This window comes from Xenopus laevis, chromosome 2S, assembly GCF_017654675.1.
Source record: "Xenopus laevis strain J_2021 chromosome 2S, Xenopus_laevis_v10.1, whole genome shotgun sequence".
Taxonomy (NCBI): domain Eukaryota; kingdom Metazoa; phylum Chordata; class Amphibia; order Anura; family Pipidae; genus Xenopus; species Xenopus laevis.
Genome location: NC_054374.1, coordinates 51,573,250 through 51,585,213, shown reverse-complemented (window position 1 = coordinate 51,585,213; position 11,964 = coordinate 51,573,250). Strand labels below are relative to the sequence as shown.

The window sequence follows — 11,964 nt, the reverse complement described above, 5'->3', positions numbered from 1 at the left end:
ACTCACAGGCTAGGTTTGTTTAAATGCTGACCTCATGAGTCTTTATGCTCAAGAGATTTTGTGTTCTGAGATGAATTTACATTCCTCATTTTTATCTCGTGTTTCTAACGCTACTTAGCTCTACATTTACATATTGAAATGTTGCTACTGAATTCTCACAGTATGGATGCCTGGTACTGACTGAAAATTAATAGGTTGCAGTGTCTGTATCTACATGAACAATAAATAGCTTGACATAAGCATAAGTATGACATTATATTGTAATGGAAAGATCTTAATTATTATAATTTCTATTTTTTTACCTTCAACGTACAAATGCTGAGCAAACAATCTTGTACAAAATAACACAAACGCACATTGAAACTGAGATACAAACATACAGGGGGGGGGTGATTGACTACCAAATTGCACAATTATGGTTACTCATAACAAGCTATCAGATATTTTGCCTTAATTTAGATGGATCACACTGCTACTAGTTAATTGCTCGGGTGCAATTGTTTACAACAATTTTACAACAACAAACATTAATGAATTAGCCCATATGAGTGGAATAAAATTATTCACACACACTGGGATTTAACAAACATAGGAAGCAACCCATAATGCAAAACATGTATTGGTTGCCAAGTTGCAAATCTGATGAATTGACCCACTGTTTGTCACCACAATAGACGTATGCACTGAGCACTAAGATAAATTAGAGATGGAGAGGTGACTGGCACAGAGCATAAATACATACTGTGGCATACAGTGAAAGATCCGCTTATTTGAAGAGGTCACCAACAAGTAGATCTTTCCCCAATATGGGCACCTTGGAGGGTGTTGGTGATATCAGGCTGATAGGATCTTTTGGCCCTAGAGCTCAACAGTTGGATCACAACTGTCCATTGGGACAAGCATGGCATCAACAAGCAGATGCAGTTATCACCCTGATGCAATTGATATCTGATGGTAAGATGTCGGTTTGTTAGACCCTCAGTGCCCCATACACTGGTAGAAAAGAAGCCTACTCTGAAGGAATTGAATCAACAGCTAAATACAGTACTACACTAGAATAGAGAGACAGAGAGAGAGAGGTAAAGATATACACTGAGAGGCACACAAAGTGCGCATCAAATACTCATTGACACTTATATTATACAATGTCCACATTTTGGACATGCCTGGCAGATGTAGGAGGTATGAGAAGAACCAATTCAGCTAGACCTTTTTGCTTAATTTGATGGAGCTTTTTGGCCACCATATGTAGCCAGACTGATGCTTGTTTTAGGTCAACAGCAACACCACCTGCAAAAAAAGCAATTTATAGAACACATAGGAGCCTGTTTATTGTATTTGGAAATCAATTAGGGGCCCATTTACTAAGGATCTAAGTGAATTTTCGAATTCAAAAACTTCGAATTAATTCGAAGTAATTTTTGGGTACTTCGACCATCGTATAGGCCAAATTCGACTTTGATTCGAATTAAAAAAACTTTGAATATTCGAAAATGTAAGTATTGTCTCTTTAAAAAACGTTGACTTCGACACCTTGCCACCTTAAACCTGCCAAATTGCTATGTTAGCCTATGGGGACCTCCTAGAACATTTGGCTAAGTTTTTAGAAGTCTAAGTTTTTTTTTTTAAATCGTTCGATCGATCAATTAAATAGTTTGAATCGTTCGAATCGAAGGATTTAATTGATCGATGGAAAGTTTTTACTTTGATCGAATATGGCCATATTCGATCAAAAAAAAGTTCGACTTTGACTTCAAAAAGTTTTTTTCACTTCGAAATTCGACCCTTAGTAAATGTGCCCCTTAGTGTAGAAAAAGCTGTATAAAATAAATGGCAAATTTATCAAGGTGTGTGTTTTATTTTATGCTGCCTGAATGCAGCATTTGATGCCAATGTATTACATCACTTCAGACAAATATCAATGGGAAAAAAGATAAACATCATTTTCGTCATTATTTATTTATATAGGGCCTCATAGGTCATAACTGTAGCTTTTGAATCTGAGCTGCATGCTAAGGATAAATTGCAAACTCACTGAACAGTTATGTGCCATGTGCCCCCCTTAACATCACTGACTAATTCAGAGTTAGAGAGCTGAAAAGCAGGTCAGTAGTGTTCTGACTGACATGTTATACATCAAATCACTCCAGCCTTTATACATTAAATTTTTTGGCTAACTATATTAGAAACATTATTTATTTTGCACAGCCTATCTATTTACCCAGTTTTTACTGAACTGTTCCTTTAATGCTCAGAGTTGTCAAACATGGTTCTGCAGCTGCAGGGGACTACAAATCCCAGTATGAATCAGTTTCCACAGACTAGGGAATTTTAGAAACTGTAGATCACAACAGCAAGAGGACCAGAAATATTGCATTATATGACATTACATTACTTTATATAAGAAAAAAAATCAACATTAATAAATAAGCGTTTTTTAAAAGTATAATAAGATAAAAAAAAATCTGGAAATTTATGATTTTTAGTTTGGGAATCAAAAATTTAGTGATTTGATATAGTTTAATTGTTTCTAACAGCAATGTTCTCAAATTCCAAATAGTGTTAGCAAACATTGCTGGACTCAGCAGCCACCTGAATTCACTGTACTGAAAACCCTAATCTGCTTTTGCAGTGCAAAAATAACAGGCACCGCTCTGTTATTGCTATAGTTTATGGCTCCAGCTCTGTGTTTCTCTGGCAGCACTGAGAGTCTCCAGGAGCAAATGGTCATTGTTCCTTTAAATCAGACTTTGGAGTATGGAGGCAGGTTGCTGTACAAGGAGACCACATGACTGTGACTGCATCCTCCCTATGATGACATCACATGTCCCATAGCATTAGGTCCTAGGAGAGGATGCTGTGCAAATCTATGGATGCTGGCATCTGATGTTACAGTGCCGGTAAGTGACTCTTCCTTATATTTTGTGTACGACAGCAGTAAAGCTCTGGGAGAACTGAGCTGATGCTGATATGAACAGCACTGAATTCATTAAGGCAGCCACAATGTAGGTCGTTCTCGTTCCAGCTGAAATGGCTGCAGATATATTGGCACAAGGAGCCCTGCAGCAGAAGGCCTATTATCCAGCTCTGTATCAAAAGGCCTTTTGTTACTGGCTAAGTGTCTACATAATGAATGAAAAGGGACCACTGGAATTTAGCACATATTAAGGCTTCAGGCTGTTTGAACACTGAAATGAAGTAGATCTGTTTATAAACCAGGATTAAGTTTAAAAAAATAATGCCCCAAAATAATGATAAATGGCCCTGTGTATGTGAGAGAGAGAGAGGTGTAATGGGAATAAGGACAGTGCAGTAGTTCTGACATTACTCTGAACAGCTGGAAAGTGCTTGCCAGAAGGGCCAGGTACTGGGTCTTTACTGTGCACTACAATGGCAAGTATCAGAAAACTACCTGAGAATGCTGGGAGTTGTAGTTCGCAGCAGCTGCTGAAACCCTGGCCTATGGGATAGCCAGATGTCAAAAATAAAAGTCAACAAATACTGTAGCAGCACGACATATGCACACACACAGACACAGTTATGAGATCCATTATCCAGAAGCCCATTATCCAGAAAGCCCAAAATCATGGGAAGCCATCTCTCATCATTGTCGGACTGGCCCACCAAGATACCAGGAAAACTCCCGGTGTTCCCAGATGTCAGTGGGCCCTCTTGCCTCTAACCATTTGGTCTATTTCATGGTCATTCCCTATTTATTTATGGGGAAAAAAAGGATTAATAATCTAGGAATAGAGTATAGTACGTAGAGATAAAAGACTAGGAGAATAAAGAGGTTGAGTGAGGAGAGGAGGAATAATAGTTTGGAAAGTGGACCCATGTCTAAGGTTTTCTGGTGGGCCACTGGCATCCCAGTCCGACACTGTCTCTCATGATTCCCCATTTTGATCAATTCAGAATTTTAACAATTATTTTCTTTTTTTCTCTGTAATAATAAAACAGTACCTTGTAGTTGATCCCAAAGAAGATTTAATTAATCATTACACATTACAATGTGTGTCTTGTCACATGTATGTGGTGTTGGAGCAGCAGTTCCATGCAGTATTTACATGTGAAAGATGTTGGTGGGTTTTCATCTTAGAATCTGAACTGCAGACTCTAAAAGTGCAAGTAGAAAACACAGGCACTCAAGGCAAACAAATAGCAGGTTTTCCCCTTGCTGTTTATTAGTGCATGTTCGCACTAATAAACAGGAAGGAAGGAAAGGCAGATTTTAATTATAGAGAATTCAATTATTAGCAAGTTGGATACGGTAATCTCACATAAGGACCCTGCTTGCCGGGTGCTAGGGGTCGGCATGGGATGGAATGAGTGGAAAGATTAGTGGGAGGGGCTGGGTACTAGGGATGCACCGAATCCACTATTTGGGATTCGGCCGAATCCCCGAATCCTTGGTGAAAGATTTGGCCGAATACCAAACCGAATCCTAATTTGCATATGCAAATTAGGATCAGGAAAGGAAAAAGTGGAAAAAAAATCTTCTTTTGTGACGAAAAGTCACGTGATTTCCCTACCCACCCCTAATTTACATATGCTAATTCGGATTCGGTTCGGCCAGGCAGAAGGATTCGGGCGAATCCGAATCCTGCAGAAAAAGGCCGAATCCCGAACCGAATCCTGGATTCTGTGCATCCCTACTGGGTACCAATGAAAACTCAGAGGAGGTGGTGAAGTCCTCATGAATGATTATAAAAAAACTAGGTGTAAAGTTGAGGGAGAGGACTTCCAAAGTAAGTTGTCAGAGATATTACCTGTGCCACAAGCAACCTTAAGAAGACAGCCGGATCTTAGGGAGATTAATGCATGGCTGAGAGATTGGTGTAGGGAGGAGGATTTTTAGGGTTTAGGGTTTTTAGAGAACTGGGCTGATTTCTCAGTCGGCTACAGGCTCTTTGTTATGGATGGGCTGCACCACAATAGCTAGAGGGTTGGAGAAGATTTTAAACTAGGCGTGGGGGGAGGGTTCAGTAAAGGATTCCGTAGATAAGGTAGTGGGCAGAGGAAGGGAAAATGGGGGAGGAGATTTCACATGTCATATGTTCAATATGGTACAGTATTAAATGTATGTTTGCAAATGCAAGGAGAATGACTGGTAAAATGGGAGAGTTGGATGTGCTGGAGGGAAAAAATGATGTGATTGGTATGGCCAAAACATGGCTGTATGATTCGCATGACTGGGCAGTTAATATCAGCGGCTATAGCCTATAATTTGTTTCAGAGGGACAGAGGCAATTGAAAAGGAGGAGGGGTGTGTCTGTTTGTTAGGCAGGATTTAAAAGCTAATATAAAGGAGGAGGTTATGGTAGAAAATGAGGGGGCAGAAGTCTTATGAGTGGAGCTCTTCACCAATTGTAAAGAGTCCAGCAAATTTATTGTAGGGGTATGACACCTAATGTAAGTGAGGAGGAGGAGGCTAAACTCCTGATGCAAATTAAAAATAAAAATAACAGAGCAACAGTACTGTCAAGTCAGTTAGTTAGGAACAAGTTTATAAACTTATTGCATGACAATTTTATGGCACAGGTTGTTGAGGAGCCAACCAGAAAAAATGCTATTCTGGATCTAGTGATTGACCTCTAATGACCCAGAACGTTTAGCGAATTTGCAAGTGATTAAACCCCTGGGTAATAGTGTCCATAATATTATATCATTTAATTTAATCTGGTGCAAAAACAAATATACACTGGGGCAACAAAAACCATGAATTTCAGAAAAGCTAATTTTAGTGCCTTGAGGACTGCCCTTCAGAACATTGATTGGGGCATTATGTTTTCAGCTAAAAACACAGAACAGAAATGGTTGTCATTTAAAATTATATTAAATCCTTACTGTTCTCAATTTATTCTCTTATTGAGTAAATGTAAAAGCACTAAGAAAAACCCTATGTGGCTTAATAGAGAAGTAAATAAGTTAATAGGAAAGAAGAGAAAGGCATTTAAATACTACAAGTCTGCTGGGACAGAAGCTGAGTTTGAGTTGCCAAATCCAAAAGGCCTCACGCCTTAATAACAGACAGAAATAAAGAGAAAGGAAAAGAGAAATATAAAAAAGAGACTATATTGGCAAACACTTCTTTGAAACAAAGCATAACATTTCACAATTAAGATGGCAGATTTTAGACATGGTACAGAAGGATGCAGGTAATGATGTTAAGAAGTCTTTATTAAGGCGTGAGGCCTTTTGGATTTGACAACTCAAAACGCTCTTTACAAAGGGCCTCAATGAGAATTTTAGTTGAACATTTTTTCTCTAATGACTTTGTATGGTGTATTATGTTGATTGTGATTCCGTTTTTCTTCCCCGTTCTTTCCCATTTTCCTTTCAGATGAGAAATATCCGGGGGATAACCAAAGAGTCTGTTGGTAGTTAAAAAACTTACTGGTAGTGAGTAATGGTTTCCAATTATAAATGTATAATTACTGTGTTGTGTATGTGGTTGATGCATTTTTTTACTATTTTTCTACAATTTTTCTAATGTATTTTTTACTATTTATTATGAAATGCTGCTATGGAACCATTGGATTTGTGGACTTATGGAGAATAGGTCATGCCAGACAAATTTGAATGCTTTTTATGATGAGGTAAATAAGATGCTGGAAAGTGGGGGGGGCAGTAGATGTGATCTATTCAAATATTGCCAAAGCGTTTGATACTGTGTCTGTTGGGCTTAATGAAGTCGTTTGCACATTGATAGGGCTGGCTACAGGGATGGGTACAGAGGGTGGTTGTTAATGGTACATTCTCTACTTGGAGTAAGGTTCCTAGTGGGGTCCCTCAGGGCTTGGTATTGGGTTCACTTTTATCTAAGTTGTTCATTAATGACTTAGGGGAGGATATTGTAAGTAATGTATCAGTGTTTGCAGATGACACAAAACTATCCAGCCCAATTAATTCCATCCAGGATGCAGCATACTTGCAACAGGATCTTGACACACTTTCAATCTGGACAGCTAAGTGGTAAATGAGATTCAATGTTAATAAATGTAAAGTCATGCACCTGGGATGCAAAAATACCCAATCCACTTATACCGTTAATGGGACTGCACTAGGCAAATCCATAATGGAAAAGGACCTTGAAGTCATTGTAGATAATAAACTTGGCTACAGCAAGCAATGCCAGTCAGCCATCAAGGGCAAATAAGGTCTTGAGCTGCATTAAAATGGGCATTAATTTACTGGAGGAAGGGGTTATTCTTCCACTGTAAAAAGCACTGGTAAGGCCCCATCTAAAATATGCTGTACAGTTTTGGTCTCCAGTGCTCAAACAGGACATTAATGAATTAGAGAGGGTACAGAGAAGGGTAACTAAGCTGGTAAAACATAGTAACATAGTATGTTAGGTTGAAAAAAGACCATGTCCATCCATCAAATGGAAAAGGTATGGAAAATCTTAGCTATGAAAATCTTAGCTATATAGACTGACCAAATTGGGGATGTTCGCGGTGGAGAAAAGGCGCTTAGGGGGTGATATGATAACTATGTATAAATATATAGTGACAGGCGAATTTATTCGCCAGGCGCGAATTTGCGGCGAATTTGCGCGATTCGCCGCCAGCAAATACATTCGCGAAACGCCGGCATCAAAAACGGGCGCCAAAAAAATGGGCGCCGGCGTCAAAAAAGGGCGCCGGCGTCAAAAACGGGCGCCAGCTTCAAAAACAAGACGCTGGTGCCGTTTCGTGAATTTTTTGCCGTTTCGCAAATTTCGTGCGAAATTTGCAAATTTTCCGGCGAAGCAAAATGCCGCAAATTCGCCCATTACTATAAATATATAAGGGGATCATATTATAATCTCTTTATTTACCAGTCAGTTTTTCCAGCTGACACGTGGGCACCTTTTCTGATTAGAAGAAAGGAGCTTCCACCTAAAATATGAATATGAATATTCAGAAGGGGTTTTTATAGTGAGAGCTGTGAAGATGTGGAATTCTTTCCCTGAATCAGTTGTACAGGCTGATACATTATATAGCTTTAAGAAGGGGTTGGATGGCTTTTTAACAAGAGAGGGAATACAGGGTTATGGAAGATAGCTCATAGTACAAGTTGATCCAGGGACTCCCTTTTGGAGTCAGGAAGGAATTTTTTCCCCATCTGAGGCAAATTGGAGAGGCTTCAAATGTTTTTTTTTGCCTTCCGCTGGATCAACTAGCAGTTAGGCTAGAGTTAAAAGGTTAAACTTGAAATACATGGTTTTTTTTTCTACCTAATTTACCATGTTACTATGTAGTATTTAGGCAAAGCAATCCTATTGGGTTTATTTGATGTTTAAATTAATATTATAAGATTAAGGGCAGAGACACACATGGAGATTCGGCGAGATTTAGTCGCCCGGTGACAAATCGCCTCTTCTTTTGACGAGTAATCTTCCCAGTTCAGTCTTCATAATGTCAGTGACGTGGGTGGTGGTCAGGGACAGTATAACCCTCTTTTCAACTTAAAGGAAAATTTTACCCCCAAAATGAATATTTATGCAACAATTTAGCTCATATTAAGTGGCATATTAAAGAATCTTACCAAACTGGTATATATTATTTAAGTAAATATTGACCTTTTACATCTCCTGCCTTGAACCACCATTTAGTGATGGTCTCTCTGCTGCCTCAGAGATCACCTGACCAGAAATAATACAACTCTAACTGTAACAGGAAGAAGTTTGTACAATAGTATGCCAGACTAGAAGTACATTAGAGGACATTATAGATAAATAGCAGGGGACCTTTTTACCCTTAAAGAGGATCACTGCACCAGAGGCCATCCCTTCAGAATAGAAGAAAAGAACTTTCATTTAAAGCATATAAGCCGACCCGAGTATAAGCCGAGGTACCTAATTTTACCTACAAAAACTGGGAAAGCTTATTGACTCAAGTATAAGCCTAGGGTGCATTCCAGTACACACTGTGTTGTGATATCTGTACATACACACGAGATGCAATGCAAGAGAGAGAGAGAGAGAGAGAGGGAGAGAGGGAGAGAGGGAGAGAGAGAGAGAGAGAGAGAGAGAAAGAGAGAGAGACAGAGAGAGAAAATTCTTAGCTGAAACAAAAGCACTTGACATTTCATACTCTTATTGGGAGTATATGCTGTTGAACAATGACCAGACAGGGTTATAAGTCACTAGGAGGACAATATAAACCTGAAACTCAGCAGCTATTGCAACTACAACTCCCAGAATCCTTTAGTGACTCAGACTGGCAAAGGCTGCTGGGAAATGCAGTTTGTAGTTAAAAGTTATCTGTCTGAGCCATACAGCAAGGGTCCTTGTGCTGTTCTTGGCCACAGGTAGGGCTAATTACATCTGACTTGTTGCCCTCTGGCTACTGCCCCCTCCCCCCCAGAAAGGCCTGTAGCAGCTACTCACATAGCTCTAGTGGCTTGGCCGGCTGCATGCTGGGGGCATCCACATTCTCTGTCGGCGTGTCGGCGGCTGTCGCGGGTCCGGGTTTGGGGGCGTGGAGGAGCCACTGTCTCACCAGTGTTGCCATGCGGCTGCTCCTCATTCTCCGTGCTGCTGAAAACAGCCGGAGGACATTGCATCATAACGCAGTTCCATTAAGATCCCAGCCCCCGCCCCTTTCTCAAACCCATGATTGCTCCTGTCACTTAGCCCAGCCCACACAAACAAATCTCCGGCTTGTCACTCACCTGCCAGTTCCCAAATATCTTCAGAGACCCGCCCTGACAGCGTCAGGCCCGACCACTCGAAACCATCAGGCCTGTGCAATCTGTCCTACGTGTAGCTGCTAGTAGCGACTTCATCCAGAGATGGCAGAGATCGGTAAGTGATCCTGTTGCAATAGTGGAACTTGTGGGGCAGAATCAGTAGTGGGTGTGTTGGACCTTGTTAGCAGCTTCTGACCATTTTAGTCCATTGCAGTGAGTTAGCGTTCCCGTTACTAATGCCTGTGCTAGCTAGTGTCACTTCAGGTCATTGCATGAGCTCGCTTCAGCACATTGACTCGAGTATAAGCCGAGGTACACTTTTCCAGCACATTTTGGATGCTGAAAAACTCGGCTTATACTCGAGTATATACGGTATGTGGTTCTTCATAGTGAGGGCAGTGAGGTTGTGGAATGCACTGCCAGATGATGTTGTGATTGACAATTCTGTTCATGCCTTTAAGAGTGGCTTTGATGATTTCAGACATAATATCCAAGGCTATAGTGATACTAAAATCAAAAGTTAGTGTATGAGTATATATAGTTTATGTGAGTGTATGGAGGGGTTAGTGTGAGTTTGTGTATAGATGCTCGGTTTCATTTGGAGGGGTTGAACTTGAGGGACGTTAGTCTTTTTTCAACCCAATCTAACTATGTAACTATTTGACATAGTCTACCATGACTGATGCTCAGGCAGGGGTGCTCCGCCAATGAGGCGAGTTGAGGCTGTCGCCTAAGGCGGCAGCGCCCCACTAAGTACCAGGGGCAGCAAAAATGCTGCTCCTGGTACTTTAAGAGCGAATTTCCGGTGGAGGGGGGCAGCAGCAACTGCTGCTGCCTCAGGCGGCGGAGGGGCCAGGATCTCCCCTGTGCTCAGGCACCATGCTGGGTAGGAGCTGAAGCTAAATTATGAAATTGTGTAGATAATTATTGGTGGGGCTAACTGAGTTGCTACAGGGAAACTTGAGAGGGGGAGACAAAACTGATTCAATTTTAAAATTAAGTTTAGAAAAATTATAAAATATTGAAAGCTATTGAAAAAATAGTTTTTACTATTTTGATACATTTTGTAAAGATGCTAGAGTTTGCTTTTATTGCCTACAAAGTACTTATGTATGTAAGATATGTGCTATGAGTAGATAACTTACATTATTATGTTCCTGTAACCATTAAAAATGATGCTATATAAATGCAAATTCTTTTAATTCTAGGAATTAACATGGTTAACACCGGTGACATAAATGGTTCTAGCAACCTTATGGATTTCCTTGATGAGCCAGTTCCAGATGTGGGGACATATGAGGATTTCCATACTATTGACTGGTTAAGAGAGAAGTCACGTGACACAGACAGACACAGAAAAGTAAGTAAGGGTGGATGTGGATGACACTGAGGATACTGGATTAATAGAAAACTAAAACTAGGTTATTATATAGACTAAAAATTTTGGATGCAAAAGGTTTTTCACACAGGCAACAAAAACACTATTTAAGTTATTTAAGAAACATTATTTTCTCTTTGCACCTTGCATCACCTTATAGGGGTTGTTCACCTTCAAACACTTTTTTCAGTTCAGTTGGTTTCAGACAGTTCACCAGAAATAAAGACTTTTTCCAATTACTTTCTGTTTTATATGTGTGACCATTTGAATATTGTTCTAATTGTTCACCTTACAAAGCAGCTCTGGGGGGGGCACTGACCCTCTAAACCAGGGGTGCCCAGACTTTGTTACACTGGGATCTACTCCATACACCTGGACCCCATCAGGAGATATACCTTGATAACGCGCAGCAGATTTTTTGACCACGCCCATTTTTGTGGCCACACCCCATGATTACCATGTTCATTTTACAAGATTTGGCAGGTTATGAAAGTTTGAACACACTACCTCCCCCTCCGTGCTTGCTGCTTTCCCTGCTCTCAGCCCGTTCTCCCTCACGTGTCCTTCCCCTCTGTGCAGCCAGCTCTCCCTCCCATGTCCTTTCACTCTGAGCTCTCCCTCCCGTTTCCTTCTCCTTTGTCCTCTCCCTCCCATGTCCTTTCCCTCTGTGCCCTCCTGTCCTGTGTCCTTCCCCTCTGTGCTCTCCCATTCCGCGCCCTTCCCCTCTGTGCTCTCCCGACCCGTGTCCTTCCCCTCTGTGCTCTTCCGACCCGTGTCCTTCCCCTCTGTGCTTTCCTGTCCCGAGTCCTCCCCCTCTGTGCTCTCCCTCCCGCATCCTTTCTCTCTGTGCTCTCCCGACCCGTGTCCTTCCTTTCTGTGCTCTCCCGACCCATGTCCTTCCCCTCTGT

The 11,964-nt window shown here is 40.9% G+C and overlaps 1 protein-coding gene across 5 annotated transcripts in view; it reads left to right on the top strand.

The window, feature by feature from the left end:
• The first annotated feature begins 2,715 nt into the window (after positions 1-2,715).
• Positions 2,716-11,964, top strand: part of LOC108709431 (H(+)/Cl(-) exchange transporter 4) — a 68,949-nt gene continuing 59,700 nt past the window's right edge. The window contains exons 1-4 of one of the 5 annotated variants that reach the window (XM_041583772.1): positions 2,716-2,900; positions 6,344-6,402; positions 6,563-6,599; positions 10,887-11,038. In XM_041583772.1, coding sequence (XP_041439706.1) covers positions 10,895-11,038 — 144 coding nt within the window. In that variant the 5' untranslated portion in view covers positions 2,716-2,900; positions 6,344-6,402; positions 6,563-6,599; positions 10,887-10,894. Of the gene's footprint in view, positions 2,901-6,343; positions 6,403-6,433; positions 6,600-10,886; positions 11,039-11,964 lie in introns of those variants that run through there. The other 4 variants (XM_018249238.2, XM_041583774.1, XM_041583771.1 and 1 more) reach the window with 4 other exon arrangements.